The sequence below is a fragment of the Ornithorhynchus anatinus genome, chromosome 11, assembly GCF_004115215.2.
Source record: "Ornithorhynchus anatinus isolate Pmale09 chromosome 11, mOrnAna1.pri.v4, whole genome shotgun sequence".
Classification (NCBI taxonomy): Eukaryota; Metazoa; Chordata; class Mammalia; order Monotremata; family Ornithorhynchidae; genus Ornithorhynchus; species Ornithorhynchus anatinus.
The window spans coordinates 36,045,776-36,065,639 of NC_041738.1; the positions used below are offsets into that span (position 1 = coordinate 36,045,776).

General features: G+C 53.3%; 1 protein-coding gene and 1 non-coding gene across 6 annotated transcripts in view; both read right to left on the reverse strand.

The window, feature by feature from the left end:
• Positions 1-618: 618 nt before the first annotated feature.
• IL34 (interleukin 34) overlaps positions 619-19,864 on the reverse strand; it is a 51,035-nt gene continuing 31,789 nt past the window's right edge. For 3 of the 5 annotated variants that reach the window (XM_029075746.1, XM_029075745.2, XM_029075747.2), the window contains exons 2-7: positions 8,385-8,866; positions 6,079-6,203; positions 4,820-4,897; positions 4,298-4,459; positions 2,912-3,044; positions 619-2,599 (exon numbers count right to left, since the gene is read on the reverse strand). In XM_029075746.1, the coding sequence (XP_028931579.1) occupies positions 2,526-2,599; positions 2,912-3,044; positions 4,298-4,459; positions 4,820-4,897; positions 6,079-6,203; positions 8,385-8,412 (600 nt within the window). In that variant the 5' untranslated portion in view covers positions 8,413-8,866 and the 3' untranslated portion in view covers positions 619-2,525. Of the gene's footprint in view, positions 2,600-2,911; positions 3,045-4,297; positions 4,460-4,819; positions 4,898-6,078; positions 6,204-8,384; positions 8,867-19,864 lie in introns of those variants that run through there. The other 2 variants (XM_039913498.1, XM_029075748.1) reach the window with 2 other exon arrangements.
• Positions 3,508-3,578, reverse strand: TRNAG-GCC. Its single transcript has one exon. It is a non-coding gene; the product is annotated as a tRNA-Gly (tRNA).

Genomic DNA, 19,864 nt, shown 5'->3' on the forward strand with positions numbered 1-19,864 from the left:
GGCAGGATGGCGGCTGCCAGGGTTGGGGCTGGAGGGAGGAGCTGGGGGCTGACTGAGGGAGATGCTGCGCTCAGAACCCGGGCTGACAAGGGCTGGGCCGGCTCCCAGCCCCGCGTGATGCTCCAGCCTCGACCTACGTTCCATCCTTGCCCTGCTGAGCTTCGTTTCACGTTTCCCCTTTGGACAAGACGGTTTCCCGAACCAGGCCCCCCCCTCCCCAACCCTCTGGGTTTGTTAACGAGGATCCAGCCGGCCCTTGGGCTCCCGTTCCCCAGACCTCACCCACCTCAGCTCATCATCCTGGATGCTTCCACTCACCCTTTGCAGGGCCTGCACTCACATCAGCTTGGCTGCAGGGCCCAGCTGGCCCCCCCGGCCTTGGATCAGTGTCGTCGTCGTCTCTGCGGGGGAGGGGGGGGCGGGGACGGCGGTTTGGGCGAGCTGGCGCCGTGCATGGAGGAACGGTGCAGCTCCTCACCCTCACGTCGGGAACCTTCTGCCCCCCCCCCAGCCCCTCGGCCTTAGCCCGCTGCCACCCACCAGAGGCCCAGGGGAGGGCACCCGCAGGGCCCTCATCGACCGCCTCACCTGGAGGAGAACGAAACCAAATAGCCCAAGGAAGGAAAACAAACTATTTAATAGAAAAATAAATGAAACAAATGAGCAACAGCAGGGCAAGAAGAATGACGCTTTAACCTTCCCCTTCACCCATGCTGGCTCCAAGTCTCTGGGGGAGGGGGAGCCTGGCTACCCAGACCCACCCCCCCCCAGTCTGGGCTGACACCATCCTGCCCCACTCTGCTCCGACCGGCCGGTCAAGGGGGCTGGTCCAAAAGCCCTCGCGACTTCTCGGCCTCCCCCGGATCTAGCATCCACCCGGAGGGACGCAGGCCGAGCCGGTGGAAGAGATTGCAGTGGGCTGTCGTGGGTGAGTGGGTGGGAGGCTGACTGGAGGGGGCAGGGAGAGGGGAGGGAGGGGAAACACAGCTTCCAGCCTCATCCGCCAACCCTTCCTTTGTTTCGATCTTAGGTTCTGACACATCCAGACCCCTCTGAGCCCAGTAGTTGCCGCCGAGGGCCCGGTTCCCTCAGCGACACGTAGGGTAAGGCTAGAGGTCCGAGATAAGCTCGGATATGGGCCCCGAGACTACCCTGGGCCTCCCCTTGGCAAGCGAGCTCCCTGCCCGGTCAACAGACCACGGGCCACCACCACCCGCAGAACGTGCCCGGACGAGGCAGGCAGCTGCATTACCTGGTGGAAAGAGCACACAACTGGGAGGCAGGAGACTTGGCTTCCAGCTCTGCCATTACCTACTGAGTGAGCTTGGACATGCTCATTTCTTGGCCTCGGTTTCTTCCTCTGTAAAAAGGGGGTTAAAAAACTGCTCTCCCTCCCCTTGGACTTCGAGCGCCATTTGGGACAGAAGCTAGGCCTGATCTGATTATCTTGAATCTACCCCAGCACTCAGTACAGTGCCCGGCCCGTCGTAAGTGTCTATAGTAAGTACTATTGAGTGTGGTGCAGTGTGCCTGAGAATTCTTCAGGGCCCGAGTCCCGCGGGTAACCCTTCGACCTGGGCCCGGCCCCGCTAGGAGAGGCGCCGCTCACCCGGCAGCTCCCACCAGTGGCTCTCCCAGCTGTAGCTCGGTTTCCTAATAAAGCTACCAAGCCCCGGGCCCTGACCCTGTTGGACCCGAGGGGCTTTCCCCAGATCCTCTTCTATCCACCCAGCTTTCGGTTCCCGTGCCTTCACGGAAACCGAGGTCCCGCGCCCGCCCCTCAGGCTTCCCCGTTCGCCTTCACTCGGGGCACGAACTGCCCATGGCTGACTTCTTCCCACTGAGCCAGGTCTGCCTCCTTCCCTTGGGCCTAGGTTCCTTGCGCCTCAGCTGTCTGGGTGAGCAACAGCTGAAGTACCCAGGCTCCCCTAAAACCAGCGCTATGGTACTCCAAGGGCCTTTCCGCACTCCTGCTTTTTCCCCTACCCCGACGACGATCCCAGGGCCAGATCCAGGTCTAACCCCAACCACCGTCCTCCACTGGCAACGAGGCTGGGAAAGGCCACCCTTTGGGCAAAAGAATGGGGAAGGGCATCCTGGGTGCTAAGGCTCTGGTTGGCATGGACTCCCTGCCAAGTTGTCACGCCGTTAAACGTATCTCCATCCTCACGGTGTTTCTCACTGCCGGCCTTCTCCAGGACAGGAATTGGGGTGACGGGGCCTTCCTGCCCAGGCTCTCAGTGCCAGGGGGCTCTCTGTGCCAGGGGATGGAGGGCCGGAGGAGGCCGTGTGGCCGGGCCCGGGGGTCTGCAGGACTCACACGTTCTGAGGAGCGCGTACCCCTTCACTCCTTTCACCTTCCCCGGAGGCCCAGGCTCTGCACTGTGGGGAGGAGCGGGTGATGGGGACTGGTCCTCGGCCCTCCTGTCTCTCTGTCTATCGCCAGGGCGGGTGGCCAGGGGGAACGCTGTGGCAGGCAGGGGCTTGGGCACGGCGACGGCACGGGTACAGGTGGAGCGGGGCAGTTATACCGCGATCGGACCAGTCTCTGGGGCGCGGCGGCCACACACGTCCCAATCTCTGGTGGAGTTCTGCTTACCTGAGGCGGGGACAGAAAGAGAGCAGCGGTTCACCCCGACAGCCCCTTGCTCCACCCCTCGCTCCCAAACCTTGGCTGCCCAAACAGCTGTGGCCTAAAGGGAAGGTGAGAAGCCTGGCCCAGCATTTCCTGCCTCGCCTCCCCGACCCCCCTCTGCCCCACCGGTCCCTGCTGCCTCCAAGGGAGTTGCCCCAGGAGTAATGGTGTGCAAGTGGAAGTGCCCCAAAAACCTGCTCTCCCTTAGCACCCCGCAGCACCTCATCCTCCCCTCCCCGACCCCACTTCCCCACCCGCTCCGGAGCCCATCCTTACAACACGACCAGTACAGCAGCTCCATGACTCGGAAGCAGTTATCCAGCAGGGCTTTGGGCCGCACCGGCTTCCGGCCACTGTCCGGGACCCGGGAGGAAGCCAGAGAGTGGGTTGCTGTATCCATCGGGTTCCGCTGCGGGTTTGGGGATGAGACAGACCAAACCGTTAGAGCAAAGGTTAGAACCACTTCCTGCTCTCCGGCAGGGAGACCTCAAGCCCATCTAAGCTGCCCCTCGTTCACTGAGGAGGCTTATGGGATCTCAGACTTCGGCCTGGTGCCCCGGGGCCGCTGCGGGGGCGGTGGGTGGATATCGGATCTGACGGCAGCAATTCTCAAAGGGATGGGGAGAACGAGGAGGGCACCGTCCCAGCCGCTCTCTCATCCTCCCCGAACCTCTCGGAGCCTATTGGAGCCCACCTGACTGTGGACACCACGGCATGCGCTGCCAACCTCGTTTCCATCTGAAACGTTGCCGAAGGACAGGAGGAGAGGAAAAAAATGGAAAAAAAAGTCTGCCTTTTTTCCCCATGTGCTTGCCAGGAACTGTTCCACCGGCAACCACCAAAGGAGTCAAACAAAGGAAAAAAGGAGCGGCTGCATTGGCCGGGAATCGAACCCGGGCCTCCCGCGTGGCAGGCGAGAATTCTACCACTGAACCACCAATGCTCCAGCTGTTCAGGAGGCTGTCACAGCTGCTCAAGCCCTCAGTTGTCCCAACTCCTCCCCTCCCCAGATGCCTGTAAAAAGTAATCAGCTGCCTTCTCCTCCCTCCTCCGATGCCTCTCAGACGGCCTCCCCGGCAGAGGGGCCGGGCCTGTCTGTTTTCAGCAAAGCCGGGGTGGATGAGATCGGGTATGTTTGAAGAGGTGGGCGTGGGTTGGAGGAGGGCATAAGTGTCTCCCTAACCGGCAGATAGGTGTTTGCAGTGTAAATATGCCTATTCACGCACGGGGGTGTCTGGGAGGGAAATGATGTGAGTTGTGGAAGGGCGTGTTGGGGTGAGGGGTGGAGAGGAAGGGTGGAGCATGTGCCCGTGGTAGGAAGCGGGAGGGAGGGTGTATCCAGCACTGATTCCAGGAGCCACTCTTCCCTCCCTCCACTGCAGCCTTTTCATTCATTCAGTCGTATTTACTGAGCGGCGACCGTGTGCAAAGCCCTGTACTAAGCGTTTGAGAGAGTAGAATATAACAACAAACTGACACATTCCTGCCCACGACGAGCTCACAGACCAGGCCTTGGAAATGGCCTCCGCTCCCTCCACCTCATAGGTGTCCCCCCTGCCCACACTCTTCCCAGACAAGAACCCACATCCTCTGCCTCTGGACCATGTGGGGAAGCGGGGGGAAGGTGTGGGGAAGGGCTCGAGGCCTAGTCCAGTTCCTTACCACTACATTTTGCTTGACCGTGCTCAGAAGTAAGATGATCTCACTGATGTAGTTCCAGGATGGGTGTTCCTCCATTAGCACTTCCTGGATGGCGGACAGGGCGTCCAAACTCACAGACGCCCACAGAAGCCGCTGGGTTGACACGGCCACCTCTGCCTTCTGCTGTGATGAGATGCAAGGCCCTCGCATGAAGGCAGCGTCCCAGCAACTCCAGCCAAAGACGCTCTGCCGGCCCGCCGGCCACCCATCCACCCCCCAGCCCTGCCCCAGAGGCTGCATCACCCCCGTCCCCCCCCGTCCCCTAGAAAGCACGGGGTGGGGGAGGGGTGGGGGTTGCCGTCTGAGGGCGGGTGGAAACCACCAGTCTGATGGATAAAGAGAGGGCCTTATCTTCCCTCTAGGACCCGTGCCCTCCACCAGGCGCGGTTTTGATCAATCGCCCGAGCGGAAGGCAGCCCTACCCCGCGGTGCAAACTGCCCCGGAGAAGGGGTTCTGCCCACTCTGGCCCGCGGGCAGCTTACCAGGCGGGTGACGTTGGCCAGCCGTAGCACCATTCCATAGGGCACGCCAATCCTGTAGTCGATAGGAAAATAGCGTTTCTGAAAGCCCAAGGACAAAACACAAGGTGAGCACCACAAGTCCTCTGGGAGTGGAGCGGCTCGTCCCGGGCCTGCCCCGGCCAGGCCCAGCACCTCGGGGGACAACTGGACCGCCGTCAGGAGGAAAACGTTCGTCACACTCAGTCCAGCTGTGGGAATCCATGTCCGTCTGCTCCTTTTCTCCAGGGACACCATCTAGGATCCCGAGGGGCCGAGCCCAAGGGGGAGGAGCCGTCTCGTCTCACGGAGATGGGTCGGGTCGGCTCCAAGCCAAATGGGTTTCTTGGCCCTAGAGAGGGAGCCGGCAGGCCAGCAAAAGATGGCCGCAAAGCAATTCCGCAACCGGTGGCCTTGGGTGGGGGGCTCGGCACCCACGTCCAAGGAAGGGTGGAGTTTTCCCTCACACAGGACCCCGTGGAGCAGGCCAGGGCAGCCCTAAGGACGGTCCAGCCACCGAGCTCATACTCGGACAGCCAGAACTGAATAGTGGGAGCAAGCTGGAGGGCGAGGTGTGGACACGAGACAAGGACAGTAATGGCGTTGCCCTCCATGTTCTGCGGGCATACACAACACACACACACACCACTGGTCTTAGTCATTGGCCTGAAGCTCGATCAGTTTTCTCAACCTTGTTCTTTCGTAATCTTATTCCCCGTCAGCTGAGGGGAAACGGGGCCCCCGTCGATAGGAAGATATGGCAGGGAGGCTCTCTGAGGCACAAGAGCTGGAGAAGAAAACGGCTGGGGGCGGAACCCAGAAAGAAGCCGGACAAATCTCATCAGTCAGTCTCTGTCCTGCCAAACCTCCCCCCGCCACCTTCCACCCCTTGCAAGAGAAGCCAACCCTTCCCAGGAAGGCCAACTTTCCCTCAGCCTCTTGCTGCCACAGCTCAGCTCCCTCTCCTGCCACTGTCACCACCACTGCCCACTTTCCACTCCGGAGTCCTGGCCCCCTTTGGCAGCCTTGGGCCAACAACTATTTCCCCTCTTATGCTGACGGACAAATCGAGGCCCGGGAAAGCAGTGATTTGCTGGGGCTCCGAAATGAGGCAGTGAGGAAGCCGGAAGTGGAAATCACAGCCTCCACCTCCCATTTGCCTCGGCGGCTCCAAATGGGAGAGGGAATCGAGAAGGGAACAGGTGGAGCCTCAACAGACCCGACAAGGCCCAACCTGCGGTTACCGTGTAGAGGAGGCGGTTCTCGTACTGTAGCTTCTTCCGCAGAATCCCTGTGATGAGGCACTCATCTCTTGACGGCTCCTCTGTATCCTTGCTCCCCAGTACGGCGCCCAGGAAAATCCCAACATCTGCAAATCACACCCCAGAAGGACATAGCAGAGGTTGCCGCCCTCCCTCCCGTAAGAATAATAATAATCAATATGGTATTCGCTAAGCGTTTACTATGTGCCCAGCACTGTTCTAAGCGCTGTGGTAGATACAGCCCACGTGGGGCTCACATTTTTAATCCCCATTTTACAGATGAGGTAACAGAGGCACAGAGAAGTTAAGTGACTTGCCCAAGGTCATTCAGCAGACAAGTGGTGGAGGCGGCATTAGAACCCACATCCTCTCCGGCTGCCTTCGGCTTGACCTACTCCCGTGGGCCCCAGATGAAAGGTGAGCTTGTCGTGGGCGGGGATTGTCATTCTTTATTATTGTATGGTTCTTTCTCCAGCGCTTAGACAAGTGCTCTGCACACAGTAAGCATTTAATAAACACGACTGAATGAATGAGCCAAGAGAAGAGAAGGAATTACAAATATTCTTCAAGGCAGAATTGGCTGCTTCTGTTTCTTGCCATAAGGAGGCAGAAGCGGGGCAGGGGGAGAGCGGGTGGGATCGCGTGGGTCTTGGGAAACACCATCGATTCACCGACTGATTGATCCCCATCGGCCGCATCCTCCAACCCTCGGGGAAATCCCCAACCTTCCAGGGCGGGCCACTTCCCGGGACCCTGCGCTAATTCCCAGGTTACGCTGGCGGGGCCCTGGGAATCCCAGTTGGGATCTCCACTTCTTTTTCCCCTGTAATTTGTCAGTAGGCCCGTAATATCGATACATCCGAAAGCGATCCGAGCCTCCTCAAAGAAATGACCTTCTGGAGGGAAGGTGGCTGACTGACATTCCCAAACTTTCCCACTGGGGGTCATCGCGGCTCAGAGAAAGCCTACGGAGAGGGGGCCCTGGGGCAGAATTCACACAAAAGATGGGGAGAGGAAGGAAGAAGGGAATCCCAACAGATCTCAGGGCTTCCAAATGGGGCACCGCAGCCTCTCTGGGTCCCTGGCGCCACTTCCGATGTTAGTGACCAAAGAAGGGCCCAGGCGCTTCTCCGATGATGCGGGGAGGAAGGGTCCTGAAGACCTTTGCATTTCGAATGACGCGTGCTCACAAATTAACTACCTTGCTCTTGGGCAATTCTGTCAGTTCTGACACCGTCTCACGTTCCTTCCAAGTCACACGAGTCGGCGGAAGAACGTTTCCTATTTCCCCAAGAGCGCCCTACCCAAACGGATCTCGAAAACAGCCGCTGTGGCCGATCCGGGTGCCAGACCCTTTGCGTCCCTGGTGAGTGCCTTTATTTCCTATCTCGATTATGGATCTAGCCACTCCAGCTGACTAACACCCGCCTGGCATCGACCTTCGCTTCCCCCTCGGAGGCCGGCACCAGGTCTTCTCCCCTGAGTCCCGGGACAGGGTACCCCACCAGCCCCTTATGAGGTCTCACAGATGGTGAGTCAGACGATTCGGAAGGCGATGGTCTCCATCGTTGAAAATAGACATAATCAGCCTCTTCCCTACGTCCTGAATTCTGACCCAATGAAACACAGATCCCTTATTTTGGGGGTTGAAGGTGAGCAATACTGTCTCATGGTCCCACAAGTACTTCAAGCACAGAGGCAGATTTGATTCGACTTGTTCCCCAATCTGCCACTGCCCGAGGATGACAGCACCGAGGGAGGATGCCTGACGGCTCACCGCTTGGCTCTTTTAGCCAGTCAAGATGCCCAGGAACCTCCAACCCGAGCCAAGGAGCCCAACCTATCCAGCCGAAGGAGCCGAACACCGGATCCCAGGTGCCACGAGAAGTTCCCCCGCCTCATTGTTTTTTCCAGTCTAAAACCCCCTCCCATGGCACAGCCTCACCTAAGGACAGGGAGGCTAGTTTGGAAAATGGAAAGGGGAAACAGCTGAATTCGCCCTCTGAGTGAGCTTTTTGGGGTGGGGAGCAGACCCAGGACCCACTGAGGGAGAGAGCACTGTTCAGGTGCCCCCAGTCGCCAGGCCTCGCACCCTCCGCGTGCCTAATCTAGGCTTGCCACCGGACCCACAGACCTTTGAGGCCGGGACAGCACCTGAGACCCCGGGGAAGCGGCGGGGGGGCCCAGGGTGAAAATAGCCTGGGCTCCGGCAGGCCATCGAAGGCTGACGGCCCGGGGGAAGGACCCTCTGATTTCCCTTGCCCCAACGCCCTGTGTGTTCTACTCACAGAGGAGACCCACGCATCCACGAAGCATGTTGGTCACTGGCTCCGACAGGTGGGCAGAGGCCGCCTCCCCTGCGCAGCTTGGATTCCAAGGTGCCCGGGGCTCGGCCTACATGGCCGCGGTTTCGCCGAGGACCCTCAAGGCAGCCCCGGCCCCGCGCAGGGCAGGGGGTGGGCTCCTCCCATCCACTCTGCAGCTGCTCAGAGGGGAAAGTCCGGGGGCCTGGGGGGGGCTCTCTTCCCCGACGGCCACGGTCCTCCTCCCCTCCGCGACCGTCCCCTCCTTGGCGGAGATCAGGCTGGGCGGCGGCAGCCAAACGTCCTACCCTCCCGGGAACACCGGCAACAGAGGGAGGTCTCAGGGGTGTCCGTTCTGCCCCTTTGGGAGGCGGCAGTGGGTGAAGCCCAGCCTGGTAGAGTCCGGGCAGGCTAGGAAGCTGGTTTGAGGGTTCTCCAACCACAGCTGCTCCGTGTCACTTCTGCCTCTGGAAAGGAGAATGAAAGAAGCCTTCTGTGAGAGCAGACAGGGTGAGAGAAGCCTTCTATGAGAACAGCCAAGGCCATCCAAGAGGGGGGGACTGATGATGCCATTCCCTTTGGGCCAAGCCAGCTCTCCCCAACTCACTTTTCCCCCCCAAGTTACTCCTGCTCCTGTCTTGGACTCCCCAGTCCAAAGCAAGGGCATTGTTACTTGAGACTTGCGCTGCCTCTGGAGTCTTGGACCAGACCCAAGGAATGAGAACCGGTTAGAAGCCGACAGTGTAAACCTGGGTCCTCCCTAGCCCGTCTCTCACTCCCACCTGCAATTCGCCTGTTGCCTTTCCTGGCAGACACCGTTTTGCCGGGGCTCGGACGAGGAGACAGACAAGAGAGGATTAATGCGTGAATTAGCCCCGAAGTGCACCGCCCTGCCCACACCCTCATCACCACACCTGGAGTATCTGAGCCTTAAAGCCTCTGGTTCAGTTGCAATGGAGGGAAACCCGAGTGACTTCAAGAAAAAGGAGTCGGCTTGAGTCCCAAACCCAACTCATGGATGCTTGGCTGACTCTGAGCTACTTGCTTCACCTCTTCGTGTCCCAATTTTCCTGCCTATAAGAGAAAGGTGCCATTTCCTACACATGGGAAGTGGTTTGCCAAGAAGCAATTCTACAATAACAGGAGTGATAATAATAATAATCATTGCGGTATTTATTAAGAAGTTACACGGTGCCAAGCACTGTACCATCCACTGGGTAATATCTAAAATAATCAGGTCAGACATAGTCCCTGTCCCTCAGGGGGCTCCCAGGCTAAGAAGGAGGCAGAATAGATTATGAATCCCCATTTTACAAGTGAGGAAATTGAAGCACAAAGAAGTGAAGTGATTCGCCCAAAACTCACACAGCAGGCAAGTGGCGGAGCCAGGATGAGAACCCAAATCGCACGACTCCCACGCCCGGGCTCTTTCAACTAGGCCACAACTGCTTTTATTTAAAGTTGATTTTCAAGTACACATAGCAACCAGAGTCAACACTAACAAGAATACCTGAAAATCACAATTTAAAAAAAGAAAAGAAAAATTAGCTGCCAGTTTCCCCCTCCATCCTTTCCCTGTTCAGATTCTGGAATGAGCCAGGAATTGGCCAAAACAGAGGTAAGAAGAGGGAGAAGAAAGAAAAGAAGGCAAAATTGGATGATGCATAAAGTGGATAAATTATCTCTGAATATTAGAGAGCTGACAAGAAAAGGAATACAGGAATCTGCCACTTTTTGACCCATCTTATCCTTTGGGTCCCGGTCCCCTTCCCCTCCCCCTTGTAAAGCAGGTGTATTTTAGTGATAGAGCAATATTGTCAAACAATTCTTGAAAGCTCCCAAAATTGGTGTCAGATAGATGGTCAGCTAGCTTCTCCTAGCCCCTCTGGAGGAAGAGAAGCAGCGTGGCTCAGTGGAAACAGCACGGGCTTTGGAGTCAGAGGTCATGGGTTCGAATCCTGGCTCGGCCACTTGTCAGCTGTGTGACTTTGGGCAAGTCACTTCACTTCTCAGTGCCTCAGTTACCTCATCTGTAAAAAATGGGGATTAAAACTGTGAGCCCCATGTGGGACAACCTGATTCCCCTGTGTCTACCCCAGCGCTTAGAACAGTGCTCGGCACATAGTAAGCACTTAACAAATACCAACATTATTATTATTAACATTATTAAGTAAGATCCCAGGAGAGGCCAGACTTCTCAACTTCTTTAGACTGTAAGCTCCTTGTGGGCAGGGACTGTGTCTACCAACTCTCCTGTACTGTACTTCCTGAGGACTCGATATAGTGCTCTGGACACAGTAAGTACTCAATAAATATCACTGATTGACTGATTGTCCCTGTGAGCCCAAGTAGGACCAGGCATCTAAAAAGCTGCACAGAATCTGAAACTGTCGGCCACAGAAATGTGTTCAGAGCTGTTTTTTTCCCCCTCCAAGTTACACAAAACCCCCATTCTCTCCTCCAGCAAAAAATTTCACCTAAAACTTTGTACCAGGGGCTACTGCTCGATCCTTTTGCCCACCGTAGGGATGCTACTCTGCTAAACAATCCTAGTGGAAAAGTTATTCATTCAATCGCATTTACTTAGGGCTTACTGAGTGCAGAGCACTGTACTAATCATTTAGTACAGTCCTGACTATCTTTTAAGAGCCATGTTTTCTGCATCCCGCCTGGTTTCATTTTCCCCTTTCCATACCCTTTTCCAGGAGTCGGTTTATTTTTCTCAGTAACGAACAGGGCGCTAAACAAACGACCTCTGTGGATTGTGAACAGAGTTGACCCCTGAACACTGACAAACATTGACAAACTGTCAAACACTGACGGTCAAACTTCAACACATCTAATCAATTAACGTTGTCAGCGACAGTCTGAACATCGATCAAAACCAACCACTGCCAGGACGCGAGCCCTTGGCCAGCCTGGAGCAAGACCATCTATCTGCTCCCACGCTCCTCGCTCAACTGAGTAACGTCAGTCACCATCCTGTCAGAGAACGCTTCCTTTAGAAGTGGCCAGTCTCTGACAGAACCCAGACCCTCTCCCTGGAGGAAGATGATCCCACCCCCAATGGGAATTTCTGTCTCCTATGAAGCGGTGTGACCTAGTGGATAGCACAGGCCTGGGAGTCGGAGGACCTGGGTTCAAATCCCCGGCTCCTCCACTTGTCTGCTGTGTGAACTCAGACAAGTCACTTCACTTTTCTGGGCCTCAGCTGCCTCATCTGTAAAATAGAGATTAAGACTTTGAGCCTCATGTGGGACATGGGCTGTGTCCAACTTGATTAGCATGTATCTACCGCAGGGTTTGGTACAAAACCTGGCACATGGAAAGCACTTCAATACCTTAAAAATCAAGGAATTTAAAAGGTTATCTCCAATCGGAATTTCTGATGTAATTAAGACCCTTCTCCTCTCCATCCCCTCCAAAAGACCTTCCTTAACCCTTCATTTCCCCTACTTTCTCTCCCTTCTGTGTCACTTCTGCACTTGATACACACTTTTAAGCACTTGATATGCCCCTCCACCCTCCGCCCCACAGCACGTATGTCCATATCTTTAACTTATTTATTTATATTAATGTCTGCCTTCCCCTCTAAACTGCAAGATCCCTGTGGGCAGTGAATGCGTCTACTACCTCTGATGTATTGTACTCTCCCAAGTGGTTAGTACAGTGCTCTGCACATGGTATGAGCTCAATAAATACTACTGATTTATCAGCACTCTCCAACTGGACAGAGTTAGTCTCTCTCTGGTCTGATTCCATGAAATGGAGATTTCCATTCAATTAGAGAACAGCTCCATTCTGACAACGTGTGTGGGGCCAGATGGCTAAATCCTGTCAGTTCTTCCTCCTCAACATTTCCTGGGTCTGTCCTTTCCTCTCCCATCCGAATGGCTACCGGTGGGTGCAGGCATTTAGCTTATCCTGAAAAGGCTACTATATCAGTCTTCACTTCAGTCTCTCCCCTCTCTAGTCCTTTTTTCACCCCACTGTCCAGATGACATCATTCTGCACCTGTCTCCCCACTGCTCGGAAACCTCAAATGTTGCCTGGCTTTTGACCTCTGGCTTTAGGCCACTCAGTCAGCTCTCTCCCTCCTGCTTACCCACTCTTTTTTCCCATTTCGCCCCAGCTCACACTCTTCATTCCTCTCAAGCTAACCTGCCCCCTCCCCGGCCCCCATATGCTATTCGCATCACTCCCACCTTCTAGCCCCTGAGCACGCCATGCCTTTCCTTTGTCTGGAACTTCCTCCCCCGTTCAAAGCTGCCAAACCACAGCCCTCGCCATCTTCAAAGCCCTTCAGAAATCCCAACTCCTCCAGGAGGCCTTCCCTGATCAATGCTTCTTCTCAGATCAGACCCTCCCAACCACCACCTCAGTTTGTAGGCACTCCAAACTGCCTGTTAGGCTTCTGTAAATATTGACTCACCAGTTCATTTAAGCACTGACTCATTTACACATCCATCTCCCCATTCTTATCATCCTCTTCTCGGTAGCTTATTTTGTGTGGGCCTCCCCCATTAGATAAGTGCTTAGTATGGTGCTCTGCACACAGTAAGCACTCAATAAATATGATTGAATGAATTGTAGGCCCCTAGAGGGCAGGGATCATGGTTTCTAACTCTACTGCACTCTCCAAGGACAGAATACAGTGCTCTACACAAGAGCACTAAAGAGAACAACTAAAATCCGTGCCTCCCAGCTAAGAATAGCCATATCCTATTCTCAGCTGCTCAAGGCTCGTGCCAGCAGCTGCCAGGAAAAGATGGAAATGGTCAAAATTTAACCCTGACCACGGGTGCCAACTTATCATATTACGTGTGAGGGCAAGAAGCCATTTTGGTGCTATGGGGAGTTGGAGATGAGAAGCAAGAGGGTCAGACCTCTGCTGGGAACCTCAGAATAAGTCCATACTTAAGGAGTCATGACTGTAAAACTTGGAATAACAAAAGATAAAATGACCATTAAAACCGAAACAAGCTCATCATTTCGAGGAATTTGGAACATTTTGTGGATTCTCTACAATTCTCCATTTCCAACAGAAGGGTCAGAAGTGCTGTAATCATTTTGATTTGGGTTGTAACCTCCTGGGGTGGGGTCCATGGATCAGCCACTCTCTCTGGTTCATATATCAGGAGTCACTCAAGCTCACTACCTGCCGCCACCCCTAACAACCACCATGGGCTCCTACCCATCTCCCGCCCACCCCTTTTTTTCCAGGCCCCACAATTTCCCAACATTTCTTCATCTTTGCTCCCTTTGGGTCCTCTGCTCATTCTTTAGAATTGTCTCCTTTCGATCTCATTTTCACTTGCATCTTCTTCTTTTCTTAGTATTCCCCTTCCTGAATTTTTTCCAGGGTATTTGTCAAGCACTTACTATGTGCCAGGCACCGTACTAAGCACTGGGGTAGATACAAGCTAAACATGTTTGACACAGTCCCTGTCCCACATGAGGCTCACAGTCTTAATCTCTGTTTTACAGATGAGGTAACTGAGGCACAGAGATGTGAAGTGACTCGCCCAAGGTCACAGAGCAAACAAGTGGCAGAGCCGGAGTTAGAACCCAGGTCTTTCTGACTCTCAGAACCTCACTCTATCCACTAGACCAGGCTGCTTGTCATGTGATAACTGTAATATTTGTTAAGAGCTTACTATGTGCCAAGGCTGATGATTGGGTATCTTCCCCTAGCACGTAGTACAGTGCTTGCTACATAGTAAGCATTTAACAAGTAGTATCAAAAAAAATAGATTGTTCTTAAGTCTGTAAAAAAAAGATTGTACTAAATACTGGAGGTACAGGTCAGATTCAGTCCCTGCCCCTCATGGAGCTCACAATCTAAGTAGGAAGGAGAACAGGTTTTTAATCTCCATTTTACAGATAAGGGAACTGAGGCACAGAGAAGTTAAGTCACCTGCCCGGGATCACAAGGCAGGCAAGTGGTGGAACTGGGATTAGAACCCAGGTCCTCTGACTCCCAGGCCTGTGTTCCATCTACTAAGCCACGCTGCTTTTCTAGAACAATAGAAGAAACAGAAGTGGCAATGACGAGTAAGAGAGACTGGGAAGAGGCTCAAATGGGACAGAAGAGGCCGAAAAGTCTTTGGGAATCGCAGCAATTCCTATCCTTGGGGACGAAGAAGGGGTGAAAAAAGGGCAGATGAGGCAGAGCTGGCCGCCCAAACCCCCAAGAAGAAAGGGTCCCGGGGTCCCTTTCGCCCAGACGGGGTCAGGTCTAGCGAGCTGTTTGTCTAGACCGAAGACCGAGCGGCCGAGGAACCGGCTTCAGGACGCCGCACGGAGCTCTGGGCTCATTCCCAGCCCCTCAGAGACACGAACTCCCTCACTGTCAAGTGAGCGAGAACTGAAGAATCAACAAACTGGTGGGGAGGGGAGTGGGGCGGGGGGGGGGGGGAGGTCACCCCCACTGATTTTATGATGCTTCGGTTCTCAGTCAGTGAGGCCATTCTTTTCACCAACCAGAGAAAAACATTTTGAGGACTATTGGGCTATTGTCTTCCCCATCTTCTGGAGGATAAAGGATAGTTTGTCTTTTCAGCGCTCACCACAAGGCTCTGCCTATTGGCAATTGTAAAGCTCTATGCTAATACGTAGCCGCATTTGGAAACACTGAAGGCAGCTCACCAAAAAGGCACTCAGTCCCACCAGGGAAGGGTTCTACATCCACTACTCAGCCAATCTCGAGCATCCCCTTGCCACCGGCACGCTCGCTCACTCTTGTCGCCGTGGGGAGGTCAGGGTGCACTGTGGGCCTTTCTCTGCCCAGAGTTACCTGCCAGATGCTCAGGGAATGCTTCTTGAGTCCAGCTGGGAGGCACGTGTGCTTCTTAGGACCGAGGCAGCCAGCTGGTTCCTAACCCTTCGTGCTTCCCATACTGCCAGACAAGGGCGGTCGCCGGGAGTTCTCTTCTGATTTCAGAACGGGGTCCGTGTGGGCTGACGGCCGGCTCCGACGGCCTCTTTCTCTAGGGAGGAGACTCCCTCCCAAACAACACCACTGACTGGTCAACCAGGGGACCGAGAGCCACCCATACATTGGAGGAAATGTCCAGCGAAACACTTCAGTCAGTCAATTGTAGTTACTGAGCACTTACTATCTGCGGAACATTCATTCAATCGTATTTATTGAGTGCTTACTGTGTGCAAAGCACTGTACTAAGCGCTTGGGAGAGTACAACAGAATTAGCAGACACGTTCCCTGCCCATAACAAGTTTATAGTCTACGGAACCAGATTTATACAAATTCCTTTTCTTTCCTTTAGAACTAGTAATGCCCTAATATGCTTCACCTCCAGCCTCTTCCTGCCCTTCGCCTAGGTTTCCCAGCTGCAAGAAGCCGGCGTGAGGGTCGATGGGAGGGTGAATGCTGGCAAATTATCTGTCTACACCTGACATTTCCCGGAGCCCAGGCTTAGTCCGGATTACCTGATGCCTCTCCTTTCTCAGACCCAGGAGTCAAAGCAGAGTTAATCCACATGAGCAGACGTGTTGTCTTTCCGGGAAAATGAAGGCTGGCAGCCTGAAGTACCTGCTCAGGGGCAGATGGGCCCAGGAAACCATTTACTTAAGGATCACAACAACAAGGAAATCACGCCAATGTGCCTTCTCACTCTTTATACTCTAATAATAATCTTGATAATTATAATTATAGTATTTGCTAAGCTCTTACTATGTGCCAAGAGCTGTACTATGCGCTGGGGTCAATCCAAAATAATCAGGCAGGACTGCCAGTTTAAGGGGGAGGAAGAACAGATACTGAATCCCCACTTTCCACATGTCCAGTGACTTGGCAGGCCAGTATTGATGTGGGCAGGGAGAGTGTCTACTGTAATCTCCCAAGCACTTAGTATGGTGCTCTGCACACAGTAAGTACTTAATAAATATGACTGATTGATTAATGTCCTCTCGTCTCCAACAGCACTGGGAGTTTGAATTCTGTCTGTAAAATTCCTGCAGAAAACCCACAGGTCACGTCCCATTGTGACAAACACTGTAACAAATCCTCATGTCTTCTCCTCTGTCGGCTGGTCAGGATTCCTGCCCTGATCTTTCACTCTATTTGTTCGGCAGCGTGAATCCAGTCCTTGCTCTACCATTCACCCACTCTCTTCTCCAGACAGGTGGTAGTGCCTCCATTTCACCATCAGGAAGATGGGATCCATGGATTTGGTAAAAGTCCACTGAATTAAATGGGCTAACGAAAAGTAGATGGGAAAAAGACGCAAGAGTACAAGATGTGGAACATCTAGTGTGGAAGGCACAGGCAACCAAGAAGGAGGAGGAGGCAGTTGCAGAAACAATATTATTTGACTCTGGGATCTCTGGTTCTATTGCTGCCAAATTCTCACTATTCTAGCAGGTGGTTCTTAACTCTGCTCATCTCTCCCAATTTCATTGCAGGGAAGAGAAACCTAGAGCTGGGACCCTAGTGATGAGCTTCTTTGGCCAGGCCTCAGCACTGGTGTAAACCAGTTGTTCCTTGTGTGTTGAGAGACCCAAGTATGTGCTTTTTCTTTTTTTTAATGGTGTTTAAGACTTTACTCTATGTCAGGCACTCTTCTAAGCACTGGGGTAGATACAAGATAATCAAGTTGAACACAATCCATGTCCCACGTAGGGCTCACAGCCTTAATTCCCATTTTACAGATGAGGTAACAGACACAGAGAAGTGAAATGACTTGCTCAAGGTCACCCAGTGGGCCAGCGGCAGAGCCAAGAGTAGAACCTACGTCCCCTAACTCCCAGGCCCATGCTCTTTTCCCCAAACCCCACTGCTTTTGAGCAGCAATGGACTGGCATCTCTCTCTGAAGCTGGCAGGGCCTGGCACTCTCACCCAAAGGATGATTATGGAAATCTAGCCTGTTGTCTTCTCCATTCCCCCCTGCCCTGTCTGTTTTCTGAACAGTCATCTATGGCTTCCCCTCGTTCCCTTAGGGGCCTAGACTGTAATATCTCTGATGTGGTGAAAACCCTGCCTCACAGGTCTGGCTTTAACATCAACCCCGTGAGGTCTGGGCTCCAGAGACAATGGGCCCGCTACCCCAGCTATCCTCCGGGAACTGGGCTGCAGCTGGAGATCTGAGGAAGTGCAGCTGGATTGTTCAGCTCTTGTCCAGGGCTCTGAGAGATCCAAGCAAGACGGGAAGACAAGAAAACTCCACAGTTGTTCTGAATGGAAATGAAGGATGGAGGGCCTAATGAAAGAGCGTGAGACAGTGAGTTGGAACACCCAAGTTCTAGACTTGGCTTTGCCAGTGGCCCACAGCGTGCCCTCGGGCAAGTCGTTCGATTGCTCTGAACCTCATTTTCCTCCTGTAAAAAATGGGGATAAAAATATCTGTTCTCCCTCCCCCTGAGAATAAGACAGGGACTGGATGTGATCTGATTATTTTGTATTTATCCCAGCATTTAGTACAGAATCAGTGCTCAATAAAAACACTGCAAAGGGAAAAAAATCCTGGGTGTTTTATGATGGGCCAGAGGGAAATGGGACTCATCTGAAAACAGTGCAGAGATAGAGCTCCCACAGTCCATCTGGCATTAACTTTCTTCTCCTTAGAGTATCCCCCTAGACCAGACTGAGGGCCCATCCTGAACCAGGACAAACAAACCATGGCCTCAGACCTCTATATTCCAAGCCATCCCCTTCTGAAGGAAAACCTTGGGCACTGATTCCAAGTCATGGGAAATCACAATCCCCAAAGCAAGAAAACCTGGGCCTAGGTGACAAAGGGAGGGGAAGAACTGACCAAATAGGGAAATAAACTGAAAGCTGCTTAAGGGCAGGGATTGTGTCTACCAACTACCTATTGCATTGTACTCTTCCAAGGGTCTGGTGCACTTGGCCACGCTGCACCGGGCCCAAGGCAGAGGGGGTATCTGACTGTGGAGCAGGGTGGGGTTCCTCAGCCAATTCTGCTTCTCTGGCTTGCATCAGCAGCTGACAGGGGAAGGGAGACACAATAATGCAGGGATGCAGGTGCACCTTGAATTTTATGCAGGAAGGGAGAGGAAAAAGGAAGAAGACACAAGTTGGGCGGAGCACTCTCTCCCAACATGGCAGTGATGAACTTGGCCCTAGGAGTTCGAAGCTGATTGCCTTAATCCCCATCTGCCCCTGAACACTTCCTCTCACTGTGCCTCAATCAATCACCAGTTTAATGAGTGCTTACTATGTGCACAACTAAACACTAAGCGCTTAGGAGAGTACAATATAACAATTTGGCAGACATTCATTCATTCAATCCTATTTATTGAGCGTTTACTGTGTGCCGAGCACTGAACTAAGCATTTGGAAGTACAATTCAGCAACAAAGAGAGACAATCCCTGCCCACTTGGGGCTCACAGTCTAGAAGCGTGGAAACAGACAGCAAAACAAGTAAACAGGCATCGATATAAATAAATAGAATTATAGATATATACACATCAAAACACATCAGACACATTCCCTGTCCAAAAGGAGCACTCAGTCTAGAGGAGGAGAAAGGCATTAATATAAATGATAGATATGTACATATAAGTGTTGTGGAGTTGAGGGTGGAGGGAATATCAAGTGCTTAAAGGGAACAGATCCAAGTCCTTAATCGGGGAAGACCTCTTGGAAGACTTGTGATTTTAATAAGGAGGGGAGAGTTGGGGGGGGGGGGTCTTTTGGATATGAAGAGGGGAGTCACAAGATAGAGGGAGAAGACGGGCAAGGGTTAGGCGGTGAGGTACACTAGACCAATGTACAGCAGGAAAATGGCATTAGAGGAGCGAACTGTGCAGATTGGGTTGTAGTAGGAAATTCGTGAGGTTAGGTAGAAAGAAGGCAAACTGACTGAGTGCTTCAGAGCCTGTGGGAAGGCATTTCTGTTTGTTGAGGAGGTGGATAGGCAAGCACTGGAGGTCCTTGAGGAATGGAGAGGCATGGACTGAACCTTTAAAAAAAAAAGATCCAGGCAGCAGAGTGAAACATGGACTAGAGTCGGGAGAGACAGGAGGAGGGAGGTCAGCAAGGGGACTGATGCAGTAGTCAAGCCAGGATATGACAAGTGCATAGTAGCAGTTTGGTTGGGGAGGAAAGGGCGGATTTTAGTGAAGTTGTGAAGTTAGAACCAACAGATTGAATATGTGGGTTGAGAGAGATGAGTTGAGGATAATGCCAAGGTTCCTGGCTTGTGAGACAGGGAGGATTGTGGTACTGTCTACAAAGGTGGGAAAGATGTGGGAGGACAGGGTTTGGGTGGGAAGATGATGGTCACGCTAGGTTTGAGTTGTCAGTGGGACATCCAAATAGATATCCTGAAGGCAGGAGGAAACACGAGGCTGCAGCAGAGAGACAGAGAGGCAGACTTGGGAATCTTCCATATGGCGTTGGTAGTTGAAGCCATGGGAGTAAATGAGTTCTCCAAAGGAATGCGTGCAAATGGAGAATAGAAGGGGACCCAGAACTGAGCC